The sequence below is a fragment of the Neovison vison genome, chromosome 6 (genome assembly GCF_020171115.1).
Source record: "Neovison vison isolate M4711 chromosome 6, ASM_NN_V1, whole genome shotgun sequence".
Taxonomy (NCBI): domain Eukaryota; kingdom Metazoa; phylum Chordata; class Mammalia; order Carnivora; family Mustelidae; genus Neogale; species Neogale vison.
In genome coordinates, this window is record NC_058096.1 from 125397474 (window position 1) to 125417029 (window position 19556).

General features: G+C 36.0%; 1 protein-coding gene across 1 annotated transcript in view; it reads left to right on the plus strand.

Moving 5' to 3' along the window:
* Positions 1-19556, plus strand: part of PIK3CB (phosphatidylinositol-4,5-bisphosphate 3-kinase catalytic subunit beta) — a 201611-nt gene that overhangs the window by 123958 nt on the left and 58097 nt on the right. Inside the window, exons 11-13 of the mRNA XM_044252261.1 lie at positions 2728-2858; positions 5516-5566; positions 18383-18571. Of these exons, the coding sequence (XP_044108196.1) occupies positions 2728-2858; positions 5516-5566; positions 18383-18571 (371 nt within the window). The remainder of the gene's footprint in view (positions 1-2727; positions 2859-5515; positions 5567-18382; positions 18572-19556) is intronic.

The following is a 19556-nucleotide window of genomic DNA, read 5'->3' on the forward strand; positions in this document are numbered from 1 at the left end:
GTTATTTACAGACATATTTAAAACTTACGTTCTAGGATGCCTGGGTGACTCAATGGGTTAAAGCCTCTGACTTCAGCTCAGGTCATGATCCCAGGGTCCTGGGATTGAGCCCCGCATCAGGCTCTCTGCTCTGCAGGGGCCTGCTTTCTCCTCTCTCTCTCTCTCTCTCTCTGCCTGCGTCTCTGCCTACTTGTGATCTCTGTCTGTCAAATAAATAAATAAAATCTTAAAAAAAAAAACTTATGTTCTAATATTTTATGTGTGTATATATTCTTCAGTTACTATTCTTTCCTCATATACCAGTAGTAGTTTTTACTACTACATGTTTTCCCCCAAATATAAGAGAGTAGTATGCATTTATATATTTCTTAAGAGAAACTGTGAGCTTCATAGTTAGAGTAAAAATTATGCATTTCAGCAGTTACACCTTTTTGAAAATTTTAATTTAGACTCACACATGTTCTCCAGAATCACCAAGCAACTCGACTGGTATTTTTAGTAAAATAGACAATTTTGGGCAGTATTAACTTGGCATACTATGAGCCTGACTTCATCTCTAACAAAATGTAATGTGAAAAATAATAAATGAACACATTTGCTATGCATGTATGAGCTCTAGAATTGTCACTTTATCGCAGTAGGAGTGAAGCTGAAAAAAAGGAACTACAAATAATCTATTGTGTAGAGTCCCTAGGCCATCATTAAATGATATATAATCACATTACTGGTTGCTTTTTTATCTTTCCAGATTTCTTTGCATATACACTAAGAAATACAAATGTAGATTTCTATTTTTCTTCTAGTCTTAAAATAGCATTCTGTGCAATGTTCTCCTTTTTGCTCCTTTAACCTTATCTGTCTATATAGAGTTCTGTTGCTGTTCTTAAACCAGACTTACCTTTTGATAATTTAAGCAGTGTTATAGTGAATAATCTTGCTTATGTGCAGGTGTATGTCTGAGATAAATTCCTAGAGGTGGTTCTGTTAAGTTAAAGAATAAATACATTTGTTATTGTACACCTGAAACTGATATCACACTCTATGTTAGCTAACTGAAATTAAAATAAAAACTTAAAAAAACTTGGAATTTTAAAATAAAAAAAGAATAAATAGGTTTGTTATTTTGATAATCACAAATTGCTCTCCTGTTGAGGTTGTACCAAATTGTACTTTCTATTTATAAAATATATTAGAGTGCTTTTTTGGTAATCACTTTCAAGCAAGGTTACCTCTCTATGTTTGTTAGTAAGAATACTAAAATGCTCCATTTTACTTAGCTAGATTGTATGTGGTAGAACAAAGGAGTATAATGCTACCAGATAGCATAAGTGTAGGATTTTAATTTTCTGAGAAATCTGCTTTAGAGGTATATAAATGAGAATTTCTCCCTTCTGGGTGACAATGGAATCTGAAATTTGAGAGTATTAAACAACTCAAGTGAAGAATTGATCAATGAGCTGAAACGTGGAAATACTCAAAGAGTTTCTAGTGGAACTCCTGGGTAGCTAGGGTGGTTGGCATCTGCCTTCATTTCAGCTCAGGTCACTAACACCAGGTTTTGGGATTCCCCACCTGTCCCCCACCCCCCCACCCCAACAGCCTCCCTGCTCACTAGGGAGTCTGCCTCTCTCCCCCCACCCCACCCCTGCTCCTGCTCTCTTTCTCTCTCTCAAATTAATAAATAAAAAGAATATTTTCTGGCATTGGTAAATAATTTGAGTATGCATAATATCTAGACATTAGGCCTGGACACAATGGATTTTTATTTCTTTAGGAGAGAACTTTTATTTCTTTAATAAAAGTCTGTATAAGAAAGAGATAATAGTTTGGAGAGGAGAGACTTTAGGTTGTACTGCTAATTCCATTCTCTTGAGTTTATTGTCTGTTCCACAGTTTACTTATCTGTGAAATGAAAAAGTTTTATGAGAACACTGAAATCTAAGAATCCCATGCACAATTCTGTGAATGTACCATGGGGGAGCAGAGGGAGTGCCTTCAAGAAATAAGCAGTTTATTCAGTTAAAGGAGTACCATTTGAATGGAGTGTTGCAGAAACTATCAGAGAGCCCTTTAACTGTTATCAGCAGTTTATGGGCTAATTGAGAAGCATAAACAACATTAGATGTGTCCGAAAGAATGTCATTGATGATTCTCAGAATATCAGTTTGGGTACTGTGATGACCATGGAAAAATAAGGAGTCCAGGGGCGCCAGGTGGCTCAGTGGGTTAAAGCCTCTGCCTTTGGCTTAGGTCATGATCCCAGGGTCCTGGGATCGAGCCCCACATGGGGCTCTCTGCTCTGTGTGGAGCCTGCTTCTTCCTCTCTCTGTCAAATAAATAAATAAATAAATAATCTTAAAAAAAAGAAAAAGAAAAAAAAATAAGGAGTCCATATATGTGGTGAAGGAATAAAAATTCTGTGAGTCACTTTATATTGATGGAGAACAGTTCCCATTAAGTTTTTTTTTTTTTTTCAAGATTGAGAATACTAGTCAAATTTGAAGAAAGAGGTGAGGTGGGTATTTTTATAAACTTTCTCATTTTAGAGCTGTATGTAAACTCACATTCAATTCTTGTGTCAAGTATTAACAGAAAGAAGCTTACTGATATGATTGTCTACCAAATTCCTTAGGTGGCATAGTTGTAAAATAATTTTTTACTAAGGATTTATTTTAGTTTAGTTTTTAAAAACATTTTTTAAGAGTCAAAATTATTTGTATATTTTAGATGAACTTGAAGAAATGTTGAATCCAATGGGAACTGTTCAAACAAATCCATATACTGAAAATGCAACAGCTTTGCATATCAAATTCCCAGAAAATAAAAAACAACCTTATTATTATCCTCCCTTCGATAAGGTAAGCTAATTATTTAAAGAATCAGTATGCATGAAAATCACTGAATCATTAGTTCTTGGCTCTGCATGTTTATAGTTTAAGCTTTCCATGTTTGTTTCTCTTTCAAAACGTCACATACATTGGCAGCTTGGTTCAGTGGAAAGACCACTGATCATGGAGCCAACTAAATTTGTATTTAATCTTGGCTTTATCACTGACCAGGTGAGACATAATATCTTTGAATGTCAGGTTTCTCATTTATAAAATGAGAAAATCATAACTGTTCTCTCAGGTTCTTTTCAATTTAAAATGATAGTAAATGCATTTATATAAGTCTGAGTATGTGATACGTACATTGAAGCTTGCCCGGCATCTTAGTTTAGGAATTAAAGACATGGTCACTGCCGTGTCAGAATTGGTATTCAAAAAACAGAAGATTTATGTTGACTATTACTATTAGTAAGACTTCCTAAGGTATTGTTACTTGTGTAGAATCTATAGCAAGGACTTCCATTTCTAAACCTGTTTCCTTAGTATACAAACTGCTTATCTTAGGTACCAGGAGGATATCTGCTGGAGTTGAAAATGGGGCTATGCTAATTTACATTCTGAACATATGCTAAGCAGTCATATGTTTTATCTTCAGGTTTGGCATCTTTGTTGCAGGTATGATTGATGCAATTTTTATGAGAAAATCTTGGAGCAGATTCTCAGATAGTAACAAGTTTATTTTATTTCCTTCATCTATGTGAGAAAAAGCTTCCTTTAAAAATTAGTATTATACTAAATAATATTTACATTAATCCATCTTTAAACTTAATTCTATTTTAAAATTCAGCATTGCCAGACCTGTATAGAGTAAATTTTTAAAGTAATACATAAATTAATGTTACCTAATGTTTCTTCTTTACTCTCATTTTCATTGAATTTTTTCCATATAAGGTAACTTTTCATTTTCAATTCTTCTGAAATGATTTTCTAATCAGTAATATACAACCAAATTAAATTTTGTGGTTATACAGTTGAAATCCCACATATGTCAAGAACCATATACCTTAGTGTACACTGAGTTGGAAAAGGTGCATTTCTGACTCATCCATTGCATTCCTGCCATGGCTTTATTCCTTAGAATAGCAGTTTAACCAGAAGGCATAGTTACTTGTGATACATTTTATACTCCAAACTATGACTATTTTTGTGTTCGCTTAATAGTATGTGTTCAGCAATCAGTTATAGTTTCTTTTGGATCAAATGAAGTGCTTTTTGAACCATTTTTATGACTATCCTATGCAGATACATGTAGTTTTCATGTTATATTTCAAGAGAAGTCCAGCTTCTTTAAAATATTTTATTTCAACACTGCTTAAGTCACTAAACTCTCCTTTTGCCTTTGTAATCTCTTAGAGAGTCCGTCTTTGAAGATCAACTTGCGATAGAGGATTTGTCTTTAAATATATATAAATATACTTACTGGGATTTTATAAAAATTGTATAATTTATAAGTGTACCATTTAAAAAATCAAATAATACAGATAGAAAAATTGAAAGTTCCCTGTATTCTTTTTATTTAATTTAATGATTTTTGTTGTGATCATTTGTGTACATTTTGCTTTTCAAGATAATTTTATGGTTATTGATAATTTTAATAACTAATTTCATTTTGTCATTATAAAAACTGTATGAAATAAGATAACAGTTATCACTACACTTTACATTTGTGGATATAGTTAAATTATTCATTTAGTATTATGTAAGTCAGTAACTGGATATAAATCTTCAGATTCTTTTTTTTTTTTTTAAGATTTTATTTATTTACTTTACAGACAGAGATCACAAGTAGGCAGAGAGGCAGGCAGAGAGAGAGAGGAGGAAGCAGGCTTCCTGCAGAGCAGAGACCTGAGCCGAAGGCAGAGGCTTTAACCCACTGAGCCACCCAGGCACCCTTCTTCAGATTCTTTAACCACTGATTTTCCCATCTTTTTAAGAATCAGAGCCCCCGGGGCGCCTGGGTGGCTCAGTGGGTTAAAGCCTCTGCCTTCGGCTCAGGTCATGATCTCAGGGTCCTGGGATCGAGCCCCGCATCAGGCTCTCTGCTCGGCAGGGAGCCTGCTTCTTCCCTCTCTCTCTGCCTGCCTCTCTGCCTACTTGTGATCGCTCTCTATCAAATAAATAAATAAAATATTTAAAAAAAAAAAAAGAATCAGAGCCCCCTTTTAAGTAAAAAAATTCAAAAGATATTTTTAGATTATCCCCTGATAGTCTGCTTTTTTATGTTAATTTAGGGAAAAAATGACAAATGAGAAAAACTTACTTATTTAGTAATTCTTACATATCTTTGCATTTTCTTAATCAGAAAATATTTACCTGTATTTAAAATTCTTTCACATACCAAAGAATTCTTTCCCATACATATTCAAACCATTGCTTATTTTATCTACAGACTATGCTAGTAGTATACCCTGGGAGTCACAGTACCATTGACTATCAGTTGTCAGGAGTTTGAAGATTGGGAATCCCCACACAATACCATTTTGCACTTAAAATTCATGTTTACATTATAAAGTGTAGAAATGCCAGACCCTATGTTGTTTCTTGTAGTCTAAGTACAATTATAATCATTTATAATTAAAATTTTACAAATACAAGCGCAGAATGTAATTAAAATTTTTTTTTAACAGATAATTGAGAAGGCGGCTGAGATTGCAAGCAGTGATAGTGCTAATGTATCAGTAAGTATCAAGATTTTAAACGGCCCTTTCTTATTATAACATTGTGTTCATTTTTAGTTACCTTTATCTGATTTATGCTGATGACTTACAGACTGTGTGTGAATATGTACATACTAATGTTCTGTTGAATGGCAGCTGTTTGTAGATATTCTGTGTTCAGTGGTAAACCCTTTTCTGATATAAGCACAGGCTTAGCAGTTTGTCTTTTTTTTTTTTTTTTTAATTTAGTTAATTTATTTTTTAAAGTAGACTCTCACAAACCTTGAGACCAAGAGTTGGATGTGCTATTGACTGAGCCAGACAGGTGCCCTCAGTAGCTAGTCTTTAAGAGACGCTCTGGCACCTCCTCATAGAGTAACAGTACTGTTCTTTTGAATATTATTCAATTGAATGAAGAGGCTGTAATTTTCTTTCTTTTTCACATGTAACAACAAATATAATCAGGTCAGGATTTACAGTGCTAGGGAACCAGTTTTCTTCCATCTTGGTGCTCTGTCTTGTTAATACGTAGTTTTTCTGTCTCATGGTTTAATACTAGTGCTTCAGCTTCTCATATTGTTATGGTCCAGCCAGCAGGAACAGGAAAAGCAAGAATAGAGGCCACACCTATTCTCTTTGAGGAAATCATTAATATGCCTCATTGCTGCTCACATCTTATTAGCCAGGAATTAGTCACATGGCCATATTTTAACCACAGGTGAGGCTGGAAATACAGTCTTTAGTTGGCCAGGCATGTGCTTGACTAAGAATAAGAGATCCTAGTTAATAAAGGAAGAGCAGAAAGAATACTGTGGGACAAACGGCATCTCTGCCATACACACTATGCCTATCATTTTTATCAGAGACGACAAAATAGATTATTTTGTTTAGTTTACAATATTTGTAATATTTCTATCACTTATACTTTTTAGCTTAATTTTTTGACTGTTAAAATAGTTTAAGACGTTGCCGAGTCTAATCTGATACTCTCTTTTCATGTTAATCTGTTTACAATTTTAATGTGTTTTCAGTATAGAACATACATTTTATTTACATAAAATGGCAATAATAGGCCAGGTGGCAAAGTGGAGATAATGTATATTTTTATCATTTACACAGAATCAAAGCACTATGTTATGTTGGCTAGTTGGAGAAATGTCTGGCCCAGGGTGTCTTCTGCTTTGCCCTTGGAGTTCTCAAAAATATCCATAGTCCTGCAGTGCAAGTCATCTACTATAAATACTTCGAGCACTTCTCTTTAGTGGAATAAAAGAATTTTATTACAAGTATACACTTACCAGTTTGTCCATCAGTTATATTGAAGATACTGTGGGTTCTTTTCCAGACCACTGCAATAAAGGGAATATCATGATAACATTAGTTGTGAATTTTTTGGTTTCCCTGTGCATATAAAAGTTAGGTTTACACAATACTGTAGTCTGTCACATGTGCAGTAGCATTATGCCTAAAAAACAATGTATATGCCTTAATTTAAAAATACTTTTTATTTTAAAAAATGCTGATCTTTCAGCAAGTTGTAATCTTTTTGCTGATAGAAGTTCTTGATGTTGATGGCGACTGATTGATCAGGGTCGAGGTTGCTGAAGGTTATTGGGATAGCTGTGGCAGTTCTTAAATTAAGCCCACAATGCAGTTTGCTGCATTAATTGACTCTTCTTCCTTTTATGAATGATTTCTTTGCAGCATACAATCTGTTTGGTAGCGTTTTACCCACAGCAGAACTTCTTTTAAAATTAGGTCAGTCTTCTCCAACCCTGCAGCTACTCAACTAAGTTTATGTAATATTCTAAATCTTTGTTGTCATTTCAATAGTCTTTACAGCATCTTCACCAGCAGTATGTTCTATCTTAAGAAACCACTTTCTTCACTCATCCATAAGAAGCAAGTTCTCATCCGTCAAGCTTTTTTCGTGAAACTGCAGCAATTCAGTCACATCTTCAGGCTTCACTTCTAATTCTAGTTCTCTTGCTGTTTTTACCGTATCCGCATTTACTTCCTCCACTGAGTTCTTGAACCACTCAAAGTCATCTGTGAGGGTTGGAATCAACTTCTTCCAAACTCCTTGTAAATATTGATATTTTGACCTCTTCCCTTGAATCCCAAATGTTTTTAATGGCATCTAGAGTGGTGAATCCTTTCCAGAAGGTTTTCAGTTTAGTTTGCCCAGACCCATCAGAGGCATCACTCTGTATGTACTTTTGATTTTATGAAATAAATGTCCTAAATAATGAGATTTGAAAGTCAGAATTACTCCTCCGTCCATGGGCTACAGAATGGGTATTGTGTTAGCAGGCATGAAAACAACATCAGTCTCATTATACATCTCCATCAGAGAGCTCTTGGGTGATCAGGAGCATTGTCAGCATTAATGTTTTGAAAAGAAGGTCTCAGTAGGTCTCAGTAGTGAGCATAAAATATTCATTAAACCATCTTGTAAACATACGTGCTGCCATCAGGCTTTGTTGCTTCATATATAGAACATAGGCAGACTAGATTTAGCATAATTCTTAAGTGTCTAGGATTCTGGAGTGGTCATTGAGCACTGGCTTCACCTTAAAGTCACCAGCTGTTTTAGCGCCCAGAGAGTCCATCTGTCCTTTGAAGCTTTGAAGCCAGGCATTGACTTCTGCTCTCTAGCTGTGAAAGTCATAGATAGCAGTCTCTTCTAATAGAAAGCTATTTTATCTACGTTGAAAAGCTGTTGTTTAGTGTAGCCATCTTCATTAATGATCTTAGCTAGATTTTCTGGGCAACCTCTTGCAGCTGCTATGTCAACACTTGCTTCTCCTTACATTTTTATGTTATGGAGATATTAAACCTCTTAAACAACTTCTTTTAGCTTCAAATTGTTCTTCTGCAACTTTCTCACCTCTCTCAGCCTTCATGGACTTCAGGAGAATTAGGGCCTTGTTTGCATTAGGCTTTGGCTTAAGGGAATGGTTTGATCTTTTATCTATACCACAAACACTTTCTCCATACAGCAATAAGTCTCTTTTGCTTTCCTGTCATTAATGTGTTCACTGGAGTAGCACTTTTCATTTCCTTCAAGAACTTTTCCTCTGATTCACCACGTGGCTAATTTTTTGGCACAAAAGGCCTAGCTTTTGCCTGTCTTGGCTTTCAACATGCCTTCTTACTAAGCTGTATCATTTACAGCTTTTGATTTAAAGTGTGAGACGTGCAGCTCTTCCATTCACTCTAACACTTAGAAGCTATTGTAGGGTTATTAATTTGCTTAATATCAATATTGTTGTGTCTTAGAGAATGAGGAAGCCCTAGGAGAGAGAGGGAGATAGGAACAGCTGGTTGGTGGAACAATCAGAATGGGTACAACATTTATTAAGTTTGCCATCTTCTGTGGTATGGTTCCTGGCACCCCCAAAAAATTAACAGTAGTAACAGCAAAGATTGCTGACCACCAATCACTGTGACAAGTATAATAATAATGAGAAAGTTTGAAATATTCAGAGAATTACCAAAATGAGACATAGAGACAGTGAGCAAATGCTGTTAGAAGAATGGCGCTGATGGACTTGCTTAATGCAGGGTTGCCACAGACCTTCAATTTGTGAAAAAATATAGCACAGTATCTGTGAGGTATAATAAAATAAGCCTGTACCAAAACAGATAATTACAGTTTTAGGTTTCAGAGATAATAGTTATATAAAGATATCTTCATTCTAATTCCTCTTTCTGAGGTGCCTCATTAGCGCAGTAGGTAGCACGTCAGTCTCATAATTCCTCTTTCTGTTATCCTTTATTAGTCTTTATATTGATCCCAAGTATCAGAAGGGTAATAGTAAAATAGTAATTTTTACTATTTCTCTTGTGCTTTTTACTGTTCCCTCACTTAAATCAGAAGGTTTCCTTCTTACTAAGGTTGTAATATTCTGGCCCACTTTTTTTTTTTTTTTAATTGGCAGAGAGAGATCACAAGTAGACAGAGAGGCAGGCAGAGAGAGAGAGGGAAGCAGGCTCTCTGCTGAGCAGAGAGCCTGATGTGGGACTCGATCCCAGGACCCTGAGATCATGACCTTAGCCGAAGGCAGCGGCTTAACCCACTGAGCCACCCAGGTGCCCCTCTGGCCCACATTTGATGTGCCTTTTTTTAAAAAAATTGGGGGCATCGTACAATTAATAAATAGTGAAACCAAAAATTAAATAAAGTTATTCCTTTAACTGCCATCTACTTTTTATCCTCAGAGATAACTTTTCAGGAGTGTAGCTTATAGGTACTAATCCTAATGCAATACATGGATTTACATACCTTTATATATAATATATTCTTTATTAAAAAAATAAATGAGATCATATAGTTTCTTCCTTTTTAATTTAATGCATTTGTGGATTTTGTCTCTTTCAGAGGTTCACTTCTCTTTATTTACTTTTTAATTTTTATTTATTTATTTATTTGACACAGAGGGAGAGAGATATCACAAGTAGGCAGAGAGGCAGGTGGAGAAAGAGGGGGAAGCAGGCTCCCCTCTGAGCAGAGAGCCCGATGCGGGGCTCGATCCTAGGACCCTGAGATCATGACCTGAGCCGAAGGCAGAGGCTTAACCCACTTAGCCACCCAGGCGCCCCTCTTTTTATTTACTTTTTTAAAAAGATTTATTTATTTTAGAGAGAGAGAGTGAGAGAGTAACAGCGTGAACAGAGGGAGAGGTCCTGGGAAAGGCAGTGGGAGTGCAATAGAAATCCTCAAGTAGTCTCCCAAATGAGTGCAAAGCCCCTGACCCCAGGAATCGATCCCAGGACTCTGAGATCATGACCTGAGCCAAAATCAAGAGTCAGAAGCTTAACTGACAGAGCCACCCAGGCATTCCCCACTTTTTAAAGTTTTTTCAACATTCTGTGGCATTATTAGCAGCTATTAGTTATTGAACATACATACTCCTGGGGTTTTTTTGTTTTTTGGGGGTTTTTTCCCCCCCATTTTTACTAAAATAGTGTTGTAATGAATATTTTAGAGATACTTCTTTAAATATGTATTTTGTGTTTTTAAAAGTATGTATGTATGTATTTATTTAAGTAGGCTCTGTACCCAGCATGGGGACTCCTGACCCCAAGACCAAGAGTTGCATGTTCCACTGACTGAACCAGCCACATGCCCCTACATACATGTATTTTATCATATGGATTCTTAGAAGTGAAATTATTAGATCAAAGGCATCCCTTTTAAAATAAGATTTCTGCCAAATTGCATACCTTAAAATACCTTAAAATTTATAACCCTAGCCACACTGTGGAAGAGTTAGTATCATTCTACATGTCCTCCTGCCCTTTTAATACTTTTTAAACCCTTTTAGTATTTTAATCCATTGGACAAAAAATTTATGTCACACTACTTTAACTTGCATTTTTTTTTTAAGATTTTATTTATTTGTCAGAAAGAATGTATGTATAAGCAGGGGGAGCTGCAGGCAGAGGGAGGAGCAGACTCCCCATTAAGCAAGGAGCCCAATGCTGGACTTGAACTAATGCTGCTATGAACATGAATATACAAATACCTTTTTAAGACTCTGCTTTCAGTTTATTTGGATATATATACAACCAGAAGTAGAATTGCTGAATCATATTGTAGTTTTCTTTTTAATTTTTTTAAGGAACTGCTATACTGTTTTCTACAATAGTTGTATAATTTTACATTCCCACCAGCTACAAAAGCAATTTTTATATCCTTGTCATCACTTTTGTGTTTTTTGACAGTAGCCATCCTAATAGGTGTTAGTATTTTTTAAATTGGTTGTGTGCCAAGGACCTTGGGTCTGTAGAATAGAAAAAATGTGATCCTTGTGAATTATGATTATAGAATTGGCAGTTTTTATCTTCTTATCTAGTGGAACTCAACCTGAGGCTAATTTGCCCTTTGTGGGCCATTTGGCATTGTTTAGAGGTTTCCTTGGTTGTGAGGGTGTTCCTGGCATCTGGTGGGTAAAGTTCAGGGGTCTGCTAAATTTCTACAATGTACAGGACCATCCTTCTACAACAAAATAATAATAGCACTGAGGTTTAGAAACCCTGCTGTAATCTAAAACATCCATATTATAATTTTATCTTATTTTCTACTGTGGAAACTCAGGCATAAAATTTTAATGGTTGGCTTTGGAGTATGCAGATGTGATAACTTAAGCCAGTGTTCACAAGTCCTAGAAATCTACCTAGGAAGTTTTCTTAGGAGAATGATTTGGAGTTTTTATAGCCCTCAATTTTTAGGGAAGGAAATATCAAAAATTTAAAAAATTTTTTTCAACTTAAGTCAAAATTTTCAGGAAGTATTCAGAGAATTCCCATATAGCCTTTCTTCAGCTTCCCCACCTGTTAACATTTTGGCACATTTGTTTTCTAAAAGATTCCATTTATTCATTTGACAGAGAAAGCAGAAACAGGGAGAGTGGCAGGTAGAGGGTGAGGCAGAAGCAGACTCCCCAGTGAGCAGGGAGACCAATTTGGGGCTAGATTTCAGGACCTCCAGATTATGCCCAAGCTGGGGCAGATGCTTGTTATGTCAGTTAGACTGAGCCACCCAGGCACCCTGGGTGCGAGATACAGTAATAAATGTTTATTAAAACAAGTGGGTGAAAGTTTGATGGGAAACAGGACAGTTAGTCTCAAAATAGGCCCACAAATTACTTCTTGTTAACTTTATCCCAGAAAAACCTAGTAGACACTTTCCTAATGAAGTAATAAAAATTAACATCAAGGGGCACCTGCATGGTTCAGTGGGTTAAAGTCTCTACCTTTGACTCAGGTCATGATCTCAGGGTCCTGGGATTGAGCCTGCATTGGGCTCTCTGCTCAGTGGGGAGCCTGCTTCCTCCTCCCTCTCTCTCTGCCTGCCTCTCTGCCTACTTGTGATCTCTGTCAAATAAATAAATAAATAAAATCTTTTAAAAAATTAACATCAATAGCAATAGGACAAATTAACATTATTTGCCTCCTGTAAGAGGCACACTCCACCACTTCATTGTATTCATACCAAAAATACATAGCTGGAATCTGATTATGACAAAACATTAGGCAAATACATGTTGAGTAACATTCTACAAAGTAATTGACCTGTATTCTTAGAAAATGTCAGAGTCAGTGAAGGTAAGGAAAGACTGAGGAACTGTTTTAGAATGAAGAAAACTAACGATAAATGACAGTAAAATGCAACAGTTAAGCCTGGGTTGGATCCTAGATCTATAACAAACATTGTTTAGAAAACTGGAAAAATTGAATGGAATATGTGAATTAGACAATAGAACTATGTCATTATTATTTTCCTGATTTTTGTGAACAGATTCTGGTTAAGTATGAGAATGACCTTGTTTTTAGGAAATATACGCTGAAGAATTGAGGAGCAGAAGGGAGTTTTGTGTGTATGCCACTTAATATTACATGTTAAGAGTCCTGATTCCATATGTGGAAAGTATTTAGAATCCAAGATTTGGGCACTGTATATGCCCATTGCTATTGGCATGCACTTGTATCTAGGCCTTTTCACAAAACAGCTAGGTAACATATATATATTTGCATATATTTGGGCATATATAAGCACCAAGATATATTGCTTTATCTATTAAAAAACATGAGCTCTTATCAGTGTTTTTAATTTATTAGGTCCACCACTACAGGAATTTTTTTTAGCCTTTGCCTTTCAATATTTATAATTCTGTTTTCTGACATTGAGAAATCTGGATGTCTGTTAACCACAGTATATTTGCTTATTTGCTTAATCCCCTGTTTGTAATCAGTCTCCCAGTCATGTAACTCTCTTGTCAGTTTGTCTGGCCACACACAGTTAATTCTGTCCTCAGCAGGCATACTGGTAACATGCTGAGTTTAAGTATGACCAATGAGGGGCACCTGGGTGGCTCAGTTGGTTAAGTGTCTGCCTTTGGCTCTGGTCATGATCCCAGGGTCCTGGAATTGAGTCCAGCATTGGGCTCTGCTCAGCGGGGAGCCTGCTTCTCCCTCTCCCTCCGTCTGCCGCTCCCCCTGCTTGTGCGCTCCTGCGCGCTCTCGCTCTCTCTCTGCCAAATAAATAAATAAAATCTTTCAAAAAAAAAAAAAATGACCAATGAGTTTTCCAGTCTTTCATTCCCCTCCCCCAAAACCAGATCCCCCATTTAGAAGAGCACAGTCATTTTTTTATGTACTTATAGCAAAGTATATTTGCTTTGTTTTGTTTTCGTTAGTAATGGTTATTACATCATAATATGTATATGATTTTGAAAAATCTAAACATAAAGAAAGAGAATATGAATGTTACTCTTCATTGCTTTCTACCATTACTTTAGTTCAAGCATTTGAACAGGTGTATAAATTAACCATTTACCCTGTGCAGTTTAAGTTTTCATTACTGATTATTTGGGCTTTTGCAAAAGAATGTAAGATTCTGTGTTTTCTTTGGGCTTCCTGCCACATTTCTGGTAGTTGTTTATTTTTACCTTGGCTTTATTCAGTGTTATGCTTTTCATAGCTCAGTAAATAATCATAGTACAATTATACAGCTAACCCTCTATTCTCCCCTCTTCGTTTACTCTTAGGTCTTCAGGATATTTACTTAGAGTAGGTCTGTAGAGTCCAATTTTGATTCACAAAATTATAGTAGGTTTGTTGGGTTTTGCCATATTTAACTTAATAGTGGTCTGTTTCTCTGACATGAACAGTTTAGACTCTGTGTTGTTTGCAGTAACAGGTTTCAAGATGTGTAAGTGTAGGAGTTTGATTTTCAAATTCCAATGACTTGTGATGGTAACTTTCAGAGAAACCCAGTCAAGCCTGTAAAATAAAGCATACTCTTTCTAGGTTGAGGATCTGAATATAAAACCACTGTAATCATAGTCTTTGTGCGTGTGTGTATGTATGTTTAAAATAAGATTTTTTTATTTTTTATTTTTTTAAAGATTTTATTTATTTATTTGACAGACAGAGATCGCAAGTAGGCAGAGAAGCAGGCAGAGGGAGAGGAGGAAGCAGGCTCCCTGCTGAGCAGAGAGCCCGATGCGGGGCTCCATCCCAGGACCCTGGGATCATGACATGAGCCGAAGGCAGAGGCTCTAACCCACTGAGCCACCCAGGCGCCCCGTAAAATAAGATTTTTTAAAAAAATTTTTATTTTTTAAAAAGATTTTATTTATTTATTTGACAGAGACCATAAGTAGGCAGAGAGGCAGGCAGAGAGAGAGAAGAAGGGAAGCAGGCTCCCTGCTAAGCCGAGAACCCGATGAGGGGCTCAATCCCAGGACCCTGGGATCATGACCTGAGCTGAAGGCAGAGGCTTTAACCCACTGAGCCACCCAGGCGCCCAAGAATATATTTTTTAAAGAGCAGTTTTAGGATCACAACAAAATTGGGAGGAAAGTACAGAGATTTCCCATATATTCCTGTCCCTTCACATGCACATCCCTTTCCCATTATTAACATCACTCACCACAGCAGTACATTTGTTACCAAAAAGAAACCTACACTGACACATCATAATCACCTAAAGTCCTTAGTTTACCTTGGGTTTCATTCTTGATGTTGTGTGCTTTGTGAGTTTAGACAAATGTATAATGATACATATTTATCATTATCATATCATACAGAGTATTTTTACTATCCTGCATATCCTCTGTCCTCTGCCTGTTCATTCTCCCACCCTACCCTGGCAACCACTGATATTTTTATTTTCTTCATAATTTGTCCTAAATTTTGTATAATTTAGAATCATACCAAAAAAAAAAAAAAAAAAGAATCATACAGTTTGTAGTCTTTTCAAACTGGCTTCTTTCCCTTAGCAGGAATTAAGGTTCCTCCATGTCTTTGTGGCATGAAAGCTCATTTCCTCTTAGTGATAAATAATATTCCATTCTGTGTATTACAGTTTATCCATTTACCCCACTGAACGACATCTTGGTTGCTTCCAAGTTTTGACAGTTTTGAATAAAGCTGCTCTGAACATCTGTGTGCAGGTTTTTTGTGGGCATAAGTTTTCAGCTCCTTTTGGTAAATACCAAGGAGCGTGATTACTGGATTGTATGGTAAGAGTATGTTTAGTTTGTAAGAAACTGTGAAACTGTCTTCCTCTGCGTTATTGTAGTATTTTACATTCCTGCCACCAGTGAATAACAGTTGTTCCACATCCTTGACAGCATTCCATGTTGTCAGTGTTCTGAATTTTGGCCATTCTAATAGGTGTGTAGTCTTACCTCACTTTTGTTTTAATTTGCATTTCCCTGATGACATAGGATTTTAAGCATCTTTTCATATATTTCTTTGCTATGCCTGTATCTTATCTGGTGAGGTATTTGTTCAGGTCTTGGACTCGTATTTTAGTTTGATGGTTTATTTTCTAATAGTTAAGTTTTTAAAGTTCTTTGTTTATTTTGGATAACAGTCCTTTATCAGATAAGTCTTTACAGATGTTTTCCCCCAGTCTGTAGCTTGTCTTTTCATTCTCTTGACAGTGTCTTTCACAGAGCAATTAATTTTAAATTTCATGAAGTAGTTAGTTTATCAGTTTTTTTATTGATGGGTCATGCATTTGGTGTTAACATGTAAAAAGTCATTGCCAAACCCCAGGTCATCTAGGTTTTCTCCTGTGTTATTTTCTGGGAGTTTAATAGTTTGATATTTCACATTTATTTTTACTAAGTTGGGTAGTATCAGTCCTTCACCTTTTTCTTCTTCAGTATTGTGTTGGCTTTTCTGGGTCTTTTGCCACTCCATATAACTTTAGAGTCCATTTGTCAATATCTATAAAATTTTGATGAGGTTTGCATTGAATCTCTTGATTACATTAGAAGAGCTAATTTTGGACATATATACTATCTTCCTATTCATGAACATGGAATATCTATTTAGTTACTTGATTTCTTTCATCAGAGATCTATAATTTTCATTATATATGGATTTTGTACATATTTTGTTTAAGTTTTCATATTTTGGGGTGCTAATGTAAGTGATACTAGATTTTTAATTTCAAAAACCACTTGTTTATTGCTGATATATGGGAAAGCAGTTTACTTTTGTTTACTAAATCGTGTCCTACAGTCTTGCTTTAATTATGCATTGGTTCCAGTAATATTTTTGTTGGTTCTTTCAGATTTCCTACATAGACATCTATGTAGATAATCGTAACCCCCATTCTTTTGTACATATGTGTTATTTTGAATCTCATTACTTTAGAAAATTAGCATGACTATTTTAATGCTTATATGAAATTCCATTTAGAAACATCAAGTACAAAATTATAAATAATAGAATATACGATTTTACAGAATCTTGCCTGGTTATTCTGGAGAGGTTTTCTTTTCTTTTTTTTTTTTTTTAAAGATTTTATTTATTTATTTGAGAGAGAGACAGTGAGAGAGAGCATGAGCGAGGAGAAGGTCAGAGAGCGAAGCAGACTCCCCATGGAGCTGGGAGCCCGATGTGGGACTCGATCCCGGGACTCCAGGATCACGCCCTGAGCCGAAGGCAGTCGTCCAACCAACTGAGCCACCCAGGCGTCCCCGGGAGAGGTTTTTGTTTTTGTTTTTGTTTTTTTTAAAAGATTTTATTTATTTTAAAGAGAGCATGCACACATAAGCAGTTGGGTGGGGGAGAGGGAGAAGGAAAGAGAATCTCAAGCAGACTTCCCACAGAATAGGGAGCCCAGCACAAGGCTTAATCGCTGACCCTGAGGTCATGACCTGAGCTGAAAACCAGGAGTCCAGCCTTCAACTGACTGAGCCACCCAGGTGTCCCTGTTTTGTTTTTGTTTTAAATGTATTTTGGCCCAAATAGTATAGTTCTACTTTAAGTATGAGGAAATGAATCTCTTTCTTTTAATGTTGCTACAATTCAGAGTGTAGATCCAAAAAGTAGATTGGCCATCTTCATTATTTTAGTCTATTCTTGTACAAATTGGGGAAGAAAATGGGATAATGATATTTGTTTCATGTTTAGTTTTAGCCAGGATTCAGTTCTTTTTCTTTTTTTTTTTAAAGATTTCATTTATTTATTTATTTATTTGACAGACAGAGCTCACAAGCAGGCGGGGGAGGGAGGGGCTGTAAACACGCTCCCTGAGGAGCAGAGAGCCTGATGCGGGGCTTGATCCCGCCTTACTACTGGAGGCGAAGGCAGAGGCTTTTAACTCATGGAGCCACCCAGGTGTCCCAAGGATTCAGTTCTTAATCTAAATGGTTTTAATGCCTCTGAACCAACAAGACACTTATGCTTTTTTTTTTTTTTTTTTTAAACTTTGTACGTTCGGGGATGTCTGGGTGGCTCAGTTCGTCTCGTCTTTGAGTCAGTCATGAACCCAGGGTCCTTCCAGGATCATGCTCCTTGCTCAGTGGGAGTCTGCTTCTCCCTCTGGCTGTCACTCTCCTTGCTTCTGCTCTTTCTCTCTCTCTGACAAATAAGTAAATAAACTCTTAAAAAAAGAAAAAACCTAGTATGTCTATTTTGTCTTTGTTGATTTGTTTATAGCAATTGAAAATTAAAATGGAAGGATAGAAAGAAATCAATTTAAATAATAAAGGACTTTTTAATCCAAATTGCAATTCTGCCACCTAGCGTTTGCATGGATTTTTAAAGAAACAGGAAGGGGAAACCCCCTTTTTAGAACTCTTTGAGAATACTTTATTTCATCCTTAGCTTACAAATTTAATATGCTACCAACTTATGAAAAGGGCATCCATCTTTATTAATTTTTTTAAGGGATTATATCTTTAGTATCTTATTTTAAAGCTTATAAATTGTTTATAAATTCCTTATATATAGTTTTGTTAATTGTTTGCCAGTGATGTTCATAGAATTAAATTATGTAATAAATGAGAAATTTTACTTTCTTAGAGTCGAGGTGGAAAAAAGTTTCTTGCTGTACTAAAAGAAATCTTGGACAGGGATCCCTTGTCTCAATTGTGTGAGAATGAAATGGATCTTATTTGGACTCTGCGGCAAGATTGCAGAGAGAATTTCCCACAGTCACTGCCAAAATTACTGCTGTCAATCAAGTGGAATAAACTTGAGGATGTTGCTCAGGTAACAGAACATAATTTTTGTAATTCTTTTTGGGGACATATATGGTTGAACTCATGTAAATTGTCCTTTCTTATACAGGGATATCTCCATACATTGGATAACTTCCTATAATAAGAGAAGTTTTCAGATTTTAAACTCTTACATATACTCTAAATGACAGACTAGAAAGTTCAAGATTTTAAATTCCCAGATTCTAGATAGGTTTCCTGTATCTTCCACTAAGAACAATTAAAACATTGCTTTTGGTGTAATCATCTATAATTACAGCCTGCATGTAGTAAGTTCTGGATTATTTCTAACAGATTCATCAGTGAGCTCCAAAGTTTTAATCTTAAAATGACTTTAATCTTTGCATTGACTGTTCTAAAATGAATATGTATTGTTTGAAAATTACTTCTATTTCTAGAAGCTAATACTTTAGAGCGTAAACCTTTTAGATCAGTTTTTAACATTGATTTTGGGTGGGCAGTATTTTTTTTTTTAAGATTTTGTTTATTTATTTGACAGAAATCACAAGTAGGCAGTATCACAAGTATCTCTGCTCCACAGGGAACCTCTCTCTGCCTGCCTCTCTGCCTACTTGTGATCTCTGTCTGTCAAACAAATAAATTTAAAAAAAAATCTTAAAAAAAAAAAATAAAAGTCGGGGCGCCTCGGTGGTTCAGTGGGTTAAGCTGCTGCCTTCTGCTCAGGTCATGATCTCAGGGTCCTGGGACGAGCCCCGCATCGGACTCTCTGCTCAGCAGGGAGCCTGCTTCCCCCTCTCTCTCGGCCTGCCTCTCTGCCTACCTGTGGTCTCTCTCTCTCTCTCTCTGTAAAATAAATAAATAAATAATCTTAAGAAAAAAAAAAAGAATTAGAAGAAATTTCTTGCTGTACTCTTAAAAGATACTGAGAGAGAGGTTTCTTGTTTCATCTGTCAGAAAACAGAACGAAGGGCGCCTGCGTGGTTCATTTTGTTCACCACTGACTCTTGGTTCTGGCT